The 15,348-nt window shown below is 36.9% G+C and overlaps 1 protein-coding gene across 6 annotated transcripts in view; it reads right to left on the bottom strand.

The window, feature by feature from the left end:
• Positions 1–14,897, bottom strand: part of NUP35 (nucleoporin 35) — a 44,824-nt gene extending 29,927 nt beyond the window's left edge. For 4 of the 6 annotated variants that reach the window (XM_045034108.1, XM_003990924.4, XR_006583395.1 and 1 more), the window contains exons 1-3: positions 8,538–8,675; positions 4,886–5,056; positions 1,219–1,346 (exon numbers count right to left, since the gene is read on the bottom strand). In XM_045034108.1, coding sequence (XP_044890043.1) covers positions 1,219–1,346; positions 4,886–5,056; positions 8,538–8,577 — 339 coding nt within the window. In that variant the 5' untranslated portion in view covers positions 8,578–8,675. Of the gene's footprint in view, positions 1–1,218; positions 1,347–4,885; positions 5,057–7,963; positions 8,102–8,537; positions 8,676–14,851 lie in introns of those variants that run through there. The other 2 variants (XM_045034110.1, XM_045034109.1) reach the window with 2 other exon arrangements.
• Positions 14,898–15,348: the final 451 nt, after the last annotated feature.

The raw sequence follows: 15,348 nt of genomic DNA, 5'->3' as shown, positions 1-15,348 counted from the left end.
CAAGTCTAAAAATAGTCAAAATTTACTAGAAGATGCTTTCTACCATTCTTAAACTTTCTAGCAACTATGCTGTATTTGATTCAGGGAAAGGCAAACCAAACCAAACTGCAGAAATATCCTTATACAAACAACTTATCAGTTTAACTGACACACTGTATGTAACTGTATGTCCTGCTGAAGCACAATAGTGATAGAATATTTGTGACGATATAAGCTACTAACCTTCCTACTTAAAAGAAAAATCCATACTACCTTTAAACTGACCATCCAGAGTTACTATAGTAGTGTCAGGACAGCATGGCTGTTACAAACGTTGGCTCTAGATTGAAGACTGCCTGGGTTTAAAGTTTGGCTCCACTAGACTAGTTGCCTTACTCTTGACAAATTATTTAAGCTTTTTGTGCCCTAGTGTCCTCAATGATAAAATGAAGCTCATAACAACTAATTCACAAATTTGCCATGAGGAAGAAGTGAAAAAAATACATAAAACAGGAAGTTTTAAGATCAGACCTGTATACCAGAGGTACTTCAAAAGTATCATTTTCTTTTATAGCTATCAGTCCCATCAAAACACAGGATCTCTACCTTGCATAATCTATGACTGAAAATAACTCCATCAGAACGCCTACACCCACACCAACCAAAATTAAACATCACCATCAGAACACCTGCACCTGGAACAAACTAAACCATCAGCTCATAAATATGGGAGGCTGCGTTTTCAGTAAAATAAGTAAACAGTGAACATAGCTCTAAAAGGATATTTGTCTTATATTAATAAAACCATTCCTAAAACAAAGATCTCAAATCATTACAAAGTACCCTACACCTGGATGAAACCCTAACTCTTCATTTGTTCCTTCACAAAATTATGCATACTGAATTTTTTAAACAATTGGAATCACTGAAACCATAATCATTTCTATGTGTGTATTGCTAGGTTTAGGGCAGGGACAAGTAAATAAGACCTACCTATAATACACCACAGAATCACCAATATGCGAAAACAATCGGCTGTTCTATTATATTTTTTAAGAACATTTCATGATAAACACAATGTAAGTAGATTTTATTATAAATGTCCTTAATAGTTATTCTGTGCAACACAGTTACACTAAAGTAGACCTCAGAAAAACATTTCAAATTACTGATCCTCACTGTGTGTCCACATAAAAATAAGAAATTACTGTGGATCACAAATGGGAGTGTGTACATTACCTGTCTTCTTGAAGTTAAAGGTGTTGATCCAAGTCCTGGACTGGAAATATCATCATACATACTTCTAACTGGTGGGGCTCCACTTTTATCTTTATGAGCTGGCACAACTGGTTGTGGTGGTGATCCACCTACAATGCACAAAAAACAGTCAAGTGAGAAAACAAGTCTTCCACCTTTCTGATAAGATTTTTTTGTCATTTACACATTTAAAAAAAATGTTCATTTATACATTTTGAGAGAGCAAGAGAGAGTGCACAAGCAGGGGAGGGGCAGAGAGAGACAGAATCCCAAGCAGGCTCTGTGCTGTCAGCACAGGGCCCAATGCAGGGCTCGATCCCATGAACCACAAGATCAGAGCCTGAGCCACCCAGGTGCCCCTTTTTCATTTGTATCTTTAAAATATCAACTTAAACTCTTGTTTCCTAGGGCTTCTCAAACTTTAATACACTTAAGAGTCCATCTTGTTAAAATTCAGATTCTGATTCAGAACATGTGAGGTGGAGCCTGACACTAAATTTCTAACAAGCTTCCAGCTACGCCAAAGCTGGTGATTCACAGACTGTGTGAATAAAAAATTTCAGAATAAGAAAACAGAAATTTTAGTTTTTTGTAAACACATGTAGCTTTTGCTTTCTCTACAAATCCTTAACATTTCAATACAAAATCTGATCGTATTTCTCACTTGAAAGTAGGTAAACAGCTCCAGTTTAAATACACTTGAATATAATCGCCTAATGTGGAATTTGTCAAAATTAAAGAGATCCCATTCATGTTCCTCATAATAGAAATATATTGAAATACATAATATATATATATATATATATATATATATATATAGAGAGAGAGAGAGAGAGAGAGAGAGAGAGAGAGAGAGAGAGAGGAAAAGAATCAACTTTGGGGACATAAGAAGGTCTTTAAAGGGGCACCTGGATGGCTCAGTCAGCTAACCATCTGACTATTGATTTCAGCTCAGGTCATGGTTCGTGAGTTCAAGCCCCAGGATGGGCTCTGCACTGATAGCAAGATGCATGCTTGGGATTCTTTCTCTCTCTCTCTCAAAAATTAATATTAAAAAAAAAAAAAAGATGCCTTTATAAATCAGAGAATCATCAATGCCAAATAGTGAAACAGACCTGACCCTCTGTTATGACTGAATGTCTAAGCTTAGATAGTACATCATAAGCTGTTTAGAGCATAGACTATAAAACAGAACTAATCTGAGCTTTAACCTCCTGCTCTGTCACTTACTATCAAGTAGGCTTGGGGCACCTGGGTGGCTCAGTCGGTTACACATCCGACTTCGGCTCAGGTCATGATCTTGCGGTTCCTGAGTTCAACCCCGCATCGGGCTCTGTGCTGACAGCTCGGAGCCTGGAGCCTGCTTCAGATTGTGTCTCCCTCTCCCTCTCTACCCTTTGCCCGCTCACACTCTGTCTCTCTCTTTCTCTCTCAAAAACAAAATTTAAAAAAGTTAAGAAAAAAAAAGTAGGCTTAAGGAAGTTCTTTATTGCATTTAGCTTCACTTTCTCCTTTTGAAAAACAGGGATACTACTACCTAACCTTTAAGACTGATGAAAAAATGAAACATATAATATGCTTAGGGTATTGTCTGGCTTATAAGTACTCAATATATAGTAACTACAATAAAAACACATTTGAAATACATATTTGACCCTTGACAAACACAAGTATGAACTGCACATGTAGGTCCACCTATACACAGATTTTTTACAGTGTAGTACTGTAAATGTATTTTCTTTTCCTTATGACTTTCTTAGTAACATTTTCTTTTTCTAGCTTACTTTGCTGTAAGAACAGTTTATAATACATATACAAAATGTTTATGTTATCAGTATATCAACTATATCATATATAATTATATGTCAGTGTATCAACTATATCATATATAGTTATCAACTATTTATGTTATTGGGAAGGCTACCTTCCAGTCAAAAACAAACTATTAGTTAAGTTTTGGGAGAGTCAAAATCATACTAGAATTTCCAAGTGTCCAGGGGGTCAGTACACCAAACCCCTGTGTTGTTCAACAGTCAAATGTATAAAAAACAAAAACCTATCCAGAATAACAATAAGTCAATTATGAATATAATTTATATTGTCCCTGATCAATCTTAAAATAATAAACCACTTTAAACCAAATAATACCTTAAGAACAAAGTAAGAAGTTTTCCATTTAAACATTAAAAGGATATCAGCTCACATTTGGAATCCAACCATTTCTGTAGCTAATTCTCACTACTCATAGTGAAAACCTCAAAGTTATCTCTCTTTTTTTTAATGTTTATTTATTTTTGAGCAAGAGAGAGACAGAGTGAGAGTGGGGGTGGGACAGAGAGGGAGACAGAGAATCTGAAGCAGGCTCCAGGCCCTGAGCTGTCAGCAGAGTCCAACGTGGGTCAAACTCACGGACTGCAAGACCACGACCTGAGCTAAAGCTGGACGCTTAACTGATTGAGCCATCCAGGCGCCCCCAAAGTTATCTTTTAAAATATTTCTTTGCTAAAGGAGTCTTGTAAGATATGTGTTGCATTTAGATAATATTTTGTGCTGATAACTGCAAATTCTGTGTAAAAAACTTCCCCATAGTTTGTAGAATAAATCTTTCCACTAAACATGCTGAGAATCTTAATTCACTATGACTAGAAGTAGAATTTATATCTACATATTTCAAATTACATTTCTTATACCACAAATGGCAAGATCTCATTCTTTTTTATGGCTAACATTCCATCATTCCATTTTATTTATATATATATACATACATACATATGTATATATGTGTGTGTGTGTATGTGTATATATATATACACATATATATATCACATTTTCTTTATCCATTCATCTATCAAGGTCCTAGAGGGTGGTAAGTGAAGTCAGACAAAAAACAAAACAAACCAGACTCTTGAATACAGAGGGCTGGTGGCTGCCACAGGGAGGTGAGTGGGAAGATGGGCAAAATAGACAAGGGGCATTAAGAGGTACAAACTTACAGTTATTTATTTATAAATAAGCCACAGAGATGAAAGTACAGCATAGGAAATACAGTCAACAATATTGTCATAACGTTGTATGGAGACAGATGGTGACTGACTATACTTGTCATGGTGAGCACTGGGTAATATACAGAACTGTCAAGTGAATATGCTGTACGCTGAAACTAATATAGCACTGTATGTTGATTACACTTCACTTAGTTTCTTTTGACTGAATATTTGCTATTATCACATTTAAGATGAACTATTTAAATGCATTAAGTTATTCAGTTGAAGTTAAATGATATTTCTTCCCCCACACTTTAACATCTCTGCTATGGATAATTTATAAAAAACAGTATCTTGGCATTGTATCATATTTAGTGCTTTTCTTTCTTAGTACTACTTAAAATAATGGTGAGTTTTACAATCAAGGGCATCTTAGATCGGATGAAATACAGTATACATAGTTTTAATGAGTGGTTCTTAGAATTACAGTAGCTTATACTACTTATACCTTTATTCCAAGAGTCTAAAAATAAAAAATAGAGGCATTGCTTATTTGTTTTAATTAATAAATGTGTTGATAAGGGTGAATGCTGCATCATTACTCTTTTTAAAATTCTAATACATGGTTTAATAGTAGTAAGAAACCATTTCAAGCATTTACCCACCTGCAAGTAAAGGTGATCTCATTTCCATTACTCCCACTGAAGGGCCACTGACAGATCGAGGTTGTGGAGTCACTGGAGCTGGCAAATCTCCCATTAAAAATCCAGGTAAGAACTGGGCATTAACCCCTGGTTTTGGAGATGTGGGTGAACCTAGCATCATTGGTTCAGATCCTAAATTAATCAAAAAATAAAGTAAAACAAAGGACTTTAATGTTACAATATCTAACAAAAAGATGTAAGAAGCTAGCATAAAAAATTTTGAGACTTTAATCAAAACTTACATATTACAGAAGCAAAGTTGAGATTTTAAAAACCAATAAAAATTATTTTTATAAAAATGTAAAAGTATTTTTATTAACAATACTAATCTTACAATTGTCCTAGTTCATTTTTTTTAAGTGTATTTATTTATTTTGAGAGAGAGAGCAGCGGGGGGGGGGGGGGGGGGGGGGGATGGGCAGAAAGAGAGGAGAGAATCCTAGGCAAGCTCCGCACAGAGCCCAACACGGGGCTCGAATTCACAACTGTGAGATTATGACGCGAACTGCTCAATCAATTTAGCCATCCAGGCACCCCTGTTCCTGTTTATATTATTTCACAGATTTAAGAATCCACTTTTATTGGGATGCCTGGATGGCTCAGCTGGTTAAGCAGCCCACTCAATTTTGGCTCAAGTTCATGAGTTTGAGCCTCCCATCAGGCTCTGCGCTGACAGCAGGGAGTCAGCTTGGGTTTCTTTTCGTCTATCTGCCCCTCCCCTGCTGGTATTCGCACCCTCTCCCACTCTCTCTCAAAAATAAATAAATAAACATTTTTCAAAAAGAGAATTAACATTTAGTTTTAAATGGAAAATTTTTGTATTATCTTTAAAAAATTCTTAATGCATACAGAATAACTTCTTTCTACTTCTGGGTCAGCTTCTACCTATGCAACAACCAAAAACAAGGAAAGAGTGGGTGCACTAGTTACACGAAGTTTTAGCAAATCAAATACAACGGGTGTAGCTTGCTATATGTTCCATTTTTTTCTTTTCCATAAACAAGAACTATAAACCATTATTGCGATAAAAGTGTAATCATGCATACATTAGAGCACATAGAGCACACATGAAATAATAGTGATGATTAGAAACTAAGAAACATTGAAAGATTTGGAAACTTTATTTTTGGATCATTTTTAAAAATCATTTTAAAGTTAGGAATAATCAATAAAAATCTCCCTAACATAAAACCAATTTAAAGACAGATGATACTTCACAATCATCAATTTAAAATTAATTTTCACAATTTACAGAATAGGTATTATTATTCCCATTATGAAAAGGAAGCTATAACCTACTCTAATTTCAGAGCAAATTAGCACAGTATGAAAAAAAATGGGCCCTAGACTCAGAGACCTGGGTTCGTATCTCTTGGCAAAATGGGCATAATCACAGCATCCACTCACAGAGCTTTGATTAGAATTACAGCAAATTAAGCACTTGACCCAGTATCTAATATCAGTAAGTGCTCAACCCTTATTATTCTAAGGGTATCCTAGGATAGCAAAAACTGAGTGACTAAAGCATAAATGTAGAATTTGCAATTTCTACTTATTAAAATTTAAGTTTTCAACTATGTAACAAAACTGAACGTGATTCACTGCACTCAGAAAGGCCAAACGTTTGATGTATTATTTACATGGTTAACTATTCCTTAAGTTCTAAGCAGTCTCAAGAATTTGTTTCTTGCTATCCAAATGGTGTCAATTATTTATCCTTCCTCATTATAGTAGACTTAGGTATTAATAATGCCAAGGCAAGTGTATAAAAGAGGAAAAAGGCAAAGTCAGGGGGAAAAAATGAAGCAAATACTGAAATAAGGTATGAAGAACCATAACTATATTGTAATTGTTTTAAAGTGCTGTTACTACGTTGCTAGTACATATTTCCAAAGAATATACACACCAAAAGCCTAAACAAAAGCAAATTCTGAAAAGATATTTAGAAACTTATAGTAGTAAATACAAAGTTTTAGGTACCACCAACTACCTCATTCTCCCATCCCCCCAAAGGAAAAAAAAAAAACATATATGGCATTGTAAGAAGAATTAAGAAAAGTTCTGATATATCTGTATATATATTGTGGTAACACTAAACACCAGAGTGAGGAGAGCACAGAGAGGTCTTAATCCGCCTGTCACTTATCACCCCTTAGGCTAAATTTCACTTAGAGAGCTAGAACAATCATCATGCAAGTCTTAAATTCGACTTCAGTCTGCACACCTAAAATCTGTTAAATACTAGGTCTTAATTCAGCTAGCACTGTTTGCTGAAATAATCCTTGATTTTCATATAGCATTAGGTGCTGGGAAAATTATTTATTCTTCACCTGCAATATATGAACTTGAACAATTAATATCAGCAAATGTCAGATTTCTGATGAGGCAATAAACAGAGACGGGTTTATTCACAATAAACAGAGACGGGTTTATTCACATTTACAACCCCAAGAAATATGCACTCCAAAATGTTTTTGTTGAATAGAAAACTTTGGGACTGGAAATGATTTCCTGTTCTCTAAAATAATACAAAACATAAATACCTAGACAAACATCTGTACTTAAGTTTAAAGGTAGCAGAATACCTGCACGGACGTTATGCATTTAGTTTTTTATGACTAATTCTAAAACAGTCCAAGTTAACTCCATTCCCAAAAAAAAATTTTGCACAAAGCATAGCAAGCACAATTACACCCTTCAAATGTAAAAAAACAAAAAACAAAAAACCTCGTTCTACAAATATCGCGCTTGCTTTCTTTTCCAAACTCAAAGTTGTAAACTAATTTTCATATGCGTCTCTATGATAGCAATTTTCTGCTAAAAATTTTGACGGTTCTCCCAAGTGCCGAAACTCAGCCAACAAAAAGGAAATCTACATCCTGTTAACTTGATAGATTTTTTTTTTTTTGAACAACACTTTCAGCAAGGCTCTCCGTTAAACAATGGGAATGAATTTTTAAAAAACTCATTACGTAGCTGATTAGAGAAAAAGACCTCCTACAAAGTCACTTCCCCAAGATAAAGGCGGGAAAATCGTACCAACTCCCGGCTTCCTATTAACGCCAGTATCTCCATGGCTACCATCAAGGGGTTAAACGTCGCACAACCGTAGTTTCTACTAATAAGACTCCTTTTGCTAAGCCCAGGGCAGGTAGGAATCCAACAGAAACTAAAAGCCCAAGTTGACCAAAGAACGGTGAGCTGTAACCACACTCCAGGTCACCGCCCACCCACGTGTACGCGGATCCGTTCCTTTACACCGACGCCTCCCCGGATCCAGGAACTCAGCACCGCGTCCTCGGCGCTCGGAGAGTCTCAGGTATGGGCAGAACGAATGCGGCCCCCGTGTTGGGGGACAAAACGGCTTAGTCACCACTGGACAGCCATTCCCACGCCCTACCCAGGCCCGCAGCTTCCCGGAGCCGCCTTGCTGGCGGCAGGGTGATGACGCCCTGAGCAGGGGGACAACTGAAAACTTGTGGGTGAACCAGGGGCTCGTACCCGCGACTGAAACTAGCAAAGAGCCTGATGACTACTGGCTTTCAGTCTTGCTTGCTCCTAGTCCTACGGCGTGGATCGCAGTGCCAGCGAGGAAAAGCAGTTTTTCACTCACCCAACGAGGGCGCCTGGGGTTCCACGGCAAAGGTTGCCATCGCAGCTGCAACCACACTTGGCCCCGGACCTTCCCGATTTTCAAAAATGGCGGAAACTCTCTCACGGGTAAGGGCGCGCTGCCTTATGAGGTTGCGTAACTTCCGGTCTTGCGCTATACTTTTATTGTGGGCGCCGCAGCAGTCATTTTGGAATCGGGCAAACGTCTTTTCGCAGTCTGCGTTTTCGAGAAGAATTTCGCAGGAAATGGGATGAACTATGGTGAAAACGATGGTTCCGGCAATGGTTTTTGCTAACGCTGTACGCCTCCTGAACTGTTGGTGCTTAAGTTTCATGGAAGCACATGTTCTTTTACTCACGGTTTCATAATTAGAGTGAGTTTACCCAGCACTCTGTCATCTGTCAGCTTTTCCAAGTAACACCTGAAAAAATTACCTTCACGAAGTAACGGTGCCGCTTTCCAGTGTTGATTTCAGGCTTGGTATATGAGTATATGAGTTGCGTTCTCAAAGTATATTTCCTACCATCTCTATGCCATTTTTTAAAAATGTTATAAAGGCACAATTTTACATTAAGCGTAACGCATACATTGTTTTATGTACATACAAAAGATATTGAACAGTGTAGGCTAATAACACTGGAGAATCCTGTGTGCTCCTCACTGTCCCATCTCTTCCGTCCTCCTCCTACTTTGCTGCCTTTTTTTACAGTCTTCAAATATAGGTTACGCATATTCACTTCTATAGGTTGTTTTGTTCACTAACTTTATAAAAATGATATGCAGCATGTATATATTCTGAGATGCTCTCTGGTCCATAACAAACTCGTTATCCTCTAAATCCCCACCCATCTTCTCTCCCTCTTTCCTCTGGGATTTCCTGAAATCCCAAATCCAGCAAGAATGTTGTAATTTGAATGAGGCAATAACAATTCCAGCATTACTTAGTTTCTGGCAAGTTCCCAGAAATCAAACTTAAAACCAATTGACTTTTTTTTTTTTTAACAGGTGTGTGGGTTGAATTGCATCCCTCAAAAAGGTATGTTCAAGGTCTAACCTCCAATACATATGTTACCTTATTTGGAAATAAGGTCCGTAGATGCAACCAAGTTCAGATGAGGTCATACTACATTACAACAAATTTGGCAGTTTAAACCAACACAAATTTATCTTGTATAGTCCTGAGGGCAGAAACTTGAAATGAGTCTTAAAGGGGCCAAAATCAAGGTGTCAGTAAGACTGGTTTCTTCTGGAGGCTTCAGGGGAAAATCCATTTCCTCAGGCTTGTAGCTCCTTCCCCCTTCAAAGCTAGTGGTACAGCATCTTTTCTTTGGCACTGTTTCTCTCTGTTTCTGTCATCACATGAACTTATGTAGTAAACTTTCCCTGTCCCTTCCTCTTATAAGGACATTTGTGATTATATTTAGGGCCCACTGAGATAATCCAGGATAATCTTCTCATTTCAATAGCCAACTGTGCTGAGTAAGTCAATAGTCCTATCTGCAAAGCACCTTTTACTATGTAAGGTAACATTCATAGATTCCAGAGATTAGAGTGAAGATATCTTCAGGGGCTTCAGCCCAACATGCTCACAAAACCCCTTTTTAGAATGAAGATTCCAAGAAGGGTTTATAAATGAAGGATTTCTGAGTAATATAAATATTATAATATGTATTATATTTATAAATATAAATTATGATCTGTCCAAACAAAAGAACATTATGCACCTGTTAAAAAGCATGAGCTATATTTGGTGTGTGTGTGTGTTGATCTAGAAAAGTCTTCATGATCGACATACTGAAAGTAGCAATTTGAAAAAATATATATGGCATCATTTTATTTTTTTAAAGTATATTTGTTTTTTTAACATTTATTCATTTATTTTGAGAGAGAGAGTGCACATGTACCCCCTAGGTGCCACTAAAAAGCATATTTGAATACATATGCAAAGGGGTGGGGAGGAATGCTTATTAAATAAAAGAAGTGGGGCACCTGTGTGGTTCTGTCAATTGAGCATCTGACTCTTGGTTCCGGCTCAGGTCATGATCTCATGGTATGTGGGATCGAGCCCAGAGTTGGGCTCTGCACTGAGTGTGGGGCCTACTTGGGATTCTCTCTCTCCCACTCTCTCTGCCCCTCCCCCACTCACACTCTTTCTCAAAATAATAAACTTTAAAAAAAAAAAAAAGAGAGAGAAGCCAGGAAGGAAGGAAGGAAGGAAAGGAGGAAGGAAGGAAGCTGGAAAACATTTGTGCCAAACTATTAACAGGGAAGATGGAGGAGGAAAGGCGTTTGTAGTTGGAGGGCTTAAGAAGGGCCTTTAGCTTATTCTATTTAACTAATGGTTGACTATAGATATTATTTACTGTTGTTATTGTTCTTCAAATTAAAAACTTGGTTTCTTTAAGAAAGAAAAATCATTTTCCTTCCTTCATTTGCATTTCAATATTCTACCTTTAAACTGGCTCTTTCCTTATCAATTTATAAAAATGCCCAGTTTGCCCTATCAAAAAACCTTCTCTAGACCTTGCTCCTTCTTCTGGATACCATGCACTAATTGCATTCACATTCTTCTCTTTTTTTTAAGATCTCAAAATAAGGGTCTACAGACTTCAGTAGATGATCTCTTTCCCTAAGTTCACCAGCTTGTCTTTTAATTCATTACACACTTGCTCCTGGGTAAATCCTCTTCTGAAACCACTGACTGCAACTCCTTTTCTCCTAATTGCCAAGTGAAGGTCTGTCTCTATGACATCTGCAATATTCAACAGCTTTGACAATCTTTTCCTCAATTCAAGTGTTTTTCTTGTTTTGGTGATGCTACACTTCCTATTTCTCCTTATAACTTTCTACTCTTTCCCTAACTTTTCCATACCTGGTCCCATTTCATTCTAACCTGGACATGTTATTGTCAGTTAAAACTTGATCCTCTCTCTCTTCTCATCTATGCAAACAATTAATGCCCCACCACTCTCTAAAGCCAAATGCTACTTTTCTAGATGCTTGCTGAACAACCTACCAGTACATCAAACCTCAAAAACTCATCGTATCCCTAAAACCATTCCGTTTGTCCCTTTTTCTTTTAGAGTCTTAGAAACCCCAAATTAAAACCATTGCACATTAAAGCAGAATTTAAGGTCAGACTTAAATTCAGAGCCCAACTTTTCCACTTAAATCCTATATTGCTTGGATTTCTATTAAATATCTCCAGATTTTATTGTCTGTAAAATAATAAAAAAAATACGTTTAAAAGGGAGGTTATGCTTAATATAGGTCCCGGGTCCACTTTTCTTTTTCTGGCTTCCATCTTCCCTGCTATCAAACATTCAGATACCAAGTGTTATTTATTTATTTATTTTGCCTCCTCAATTCTTAAATTGTAGTCAGCACTTAACATGTCCTTGCCTTCCATCTCTCCCACCAAATCTAACATACCAATAGCCAATACTCTCTTCTTTGTACATATTACCCAGATGTTCAAAAGCTCTCACTGATTTCCTATTCCCTACAGCAAACCTCCTTATCCTCAACTCCGTAAGATTCACGTGTGCAGCACATACCAAACAATGATGTCCCTCATTACATAACATACATTCTCACCTGGGCAGAAAGGGAAAGGGGGAAAACCAGAATCACAGGGTGGAAGCCACTACAGACTGAATGTTTGTGTCCCCCAAAATTCATATGTTGAAGTTTTAACACCCCATATGATGCTTTTTGGAAGTGAGTCTTTGGAGTCTTATAAGAAACCTAACAAAGCTCTCTACCCCATCCTATCTCAGCCTTGTGAGGATACAGTGACAAGACTGCCATCTGTGAACCATGACGCAGCCTCTCACCAGAAACCAAATCTGCTAATGCCTTGATCTCAGACTTCCCAGCCTCCAGAACTATGAGAAAGAAATGTCTGTTGTCTATAAGTCTTCCCATCTATGGTATTCTGTTATAACAGACCAAACAGACTGAGAGAGGAGAGTAGGAGTATCTCTTTTAGAGACTGCAATAGGCACCCTAAAGGGAATACACATTGTCACCCTAACTTCACCTTAAAGTGTTGAAAACTCTGGCTTCAAAAATCAGGTCCCTTTATCCTCTTACCCTAAACTTCTCTAATCAATTCTCCCATTATTTCCCTTGGCAAACCTTCAACCTCTTGGGAAAGATAGTCACACTGTATTCCTTGATCACAGCAATCCCTCTGCCTACCAACTCTTTCCCTTCACCCCAATTTACAAAGTCCTGTCCTTCCTACAAGTAGCAGCTCAAGCCTCTCTTCCATCATGAAGCCTGCCCCAGCTGTGCCAGCCCTCAGCCATCATTCAATTTCAGAATGTCTGATGCATTGTTTCTGGAACTCATTTGCTATAAACTACTTATTTTTTAAGTTTGTTTTTTTTTTAATTTATGTTGAGAGAGAGTCTGCGCATGCTAGGAAGGGTAAGAGCAGAGAGAGAGAAGAGAGAGAATCCCAAGCAGGCGATGTGGTGCTCGGTCTCATAAACCATGAGATCATGAACTGAGCCAAAATCGAGACTCGGACGCTTAACTGACTGAGCCACCCAGGAGCCCCTTAAGTTTTTGTTCTCAGCCCTAGTAGATGGATTTTCTTGGGGGTAGGGACCATAACTTTACTTTCTTTATTGTATTTCCATCAATTTTCAGTAAATATATATTGGAAAAGTAAATGAGTGATATAATGAAAAAGTAAATGAATGAATGAGCTCTAAATAAATAAACTTAGAATAAAGATTATCTGACATTTTGATATAATTTTATATGTTTTCAGATTTTTTTAATTATAATTTTGGACATTAAGTCTATTATAAGTACTTCTATTTATATTATACAATGTTTATAGTTCTAACTATTTATCCTTTTTGATAAAATGAAATGATCATAACTTGCATTAACTTGAATGGAAAACTTGTGTGGCATGATTTACTTTAATTTAATTTAATTTTATTTTTATTTATTGTTTATATATTATTTTATTATTTATATATTATTTTATTTTTATTTTATCTTTATTTTTATTATCTTTAACAATATTCCATGTTCACCATATTCTGTACATGCATATTATTATCTTAATTGCAATACTTGTTTTCCTACTTTCCTTTCTGAACATATTAAATAAGATTTCACATAACATGGAACACCTACGGGGCACCTGGATGTCTCAGTCAGTTAAATGTCCAATTTTGGCTCAGGTCACGATCTCACGGTTCATGAGTTCAATCCCCATGTCAGGCTCTGTGCTGACAGCTCAGAACCTGGAGCCTGCTTCAGATTCTGTGTCTCCCTCTCTCTCTGCCTCTCCCCTGCTCATAGTCTCTCATTCTCTCTCTCTCTCTTTCTCTCTCTCTTTCTCTCTCTCTCTCTCTCTCTCAAAAATAAATAAACATTAAAAAATTCTTTTTAAGGGGCTCCTGGGTGGCTCAGTCACTTAAGCTTCTGACTTCTACTTAGGTCATGATCTCATGGTTCATGAGATCAAGCTCTGCATCAGGCTGTGTGCTGACAGCTTAGAGCCTGGAGCCTGCTTTGGATTCTGTGTCTCCCTCTCTCTCTCTGCCCTTCCCCTCACTCATGCTGTGTGTCTGTCTCTCAAAAATAAACATTAAAAAATAAATAAAAATAAAATTCTTTTTAAAAATAAAGTGGAACATCTATTCCCTGTTTCTATTCTGGACTCATGGTTCCCTGAAGTCTGCCCTCTGATGACATAAGATTTCATCAAAGTGCTATTTTTGTAGAAAGTGGATATTCAAACTTAGATGAGAAACCCTTTCTTTGAACAATGTATTGTGCAGATACTTATTACATACAACAGAACTGCTCTGGTTGGAAAAAAGGGAATACAAGCCCCACTAACTCAGGGTTCTTGTGCCCTAAAGTGTCTATTGACTATCACACCTCCAAATGCCCTGAAACACTTGGATGGAGTACCTTGGGCTGCAGAGAGCCCACTTGAAAATTAGCTCTGGGCTTTATATATATTTCAATTTTTTTCTAAAGCCAAAACAAATTTTTTAAGAGTCAGAAATATGTGAAATCTCAAAATTAATTTATGTTCAATATATTTGATATATTCACAGCCAAACTGCTTGTGTATATCATATATATAACTCAATACTCAGTAGCTATTTATAAATATTTATTAATTTGCAACATTTGTATATAAGTGTAAATTCGTTCTCCTAAAAGCCCACTCTCCATCTATTCTAAAAATAAACACAAATTTTTTTTTTAAATTAAAGTGAAGAAAAAGATATCCACCTCTAGTCAAACTTTAAGAAAAGGACAGAGTTTGTCACCTTCAGAAAGAAAGCAAGGAGAGGAAGCATCTTATCACTCACGTTATTATCTCAGACTTTGGCATTTGGTATAGCATGAGCTGCAAGTCACTTAGACTGTGATGTCATGGAAAGCACACAGAGGAACCATGACTTCATAGGGCCAAAGATAAATTCTCTCCTAGAGACTTTTATAATGTTTAGGACATAGGGAACATGTTCAGAAAAATATAAATCCATTAATAACTATTTGCATTATCTGATTTCTACAAATATAATTACCAAAGCCATGTCTTTATAAATTAAAAATAAACTCTTACATTTGGAAGTGTATGAATTTTTGTAAACAACTGGCAGAAAGGGGGCAGCCAAATATCAAAGGAAACATCGGTTTAGCTGGTTCACCTGTTGCCTTTAAATCAATTAAAAACATTTTTTTTTTATTTTTTTTCAACGTTTATTTATTTTTGGGACAGAGAGAGACACAGCATGAACGGGGGAGGGGCAGAGAGAGAGGG

Source organism: Felis catus, chromosome C1 (genome assembly GCF_018350175.1).
Source record: "Felis catus isolate Fca126 chromosome C1, F.catus_Fca126_mat1.0, whole genome shotgun sequence".
Lineage (NCBI taxonomy): Eukaryota > Metazoa > Chordata > Mammalia > Carnivora > Felidae > Felis > Felis catus.
Note: the sequence above shows the minus strand (reverse complement) of the source record. Positions and strands in the feature narration are given on the sequence as shown.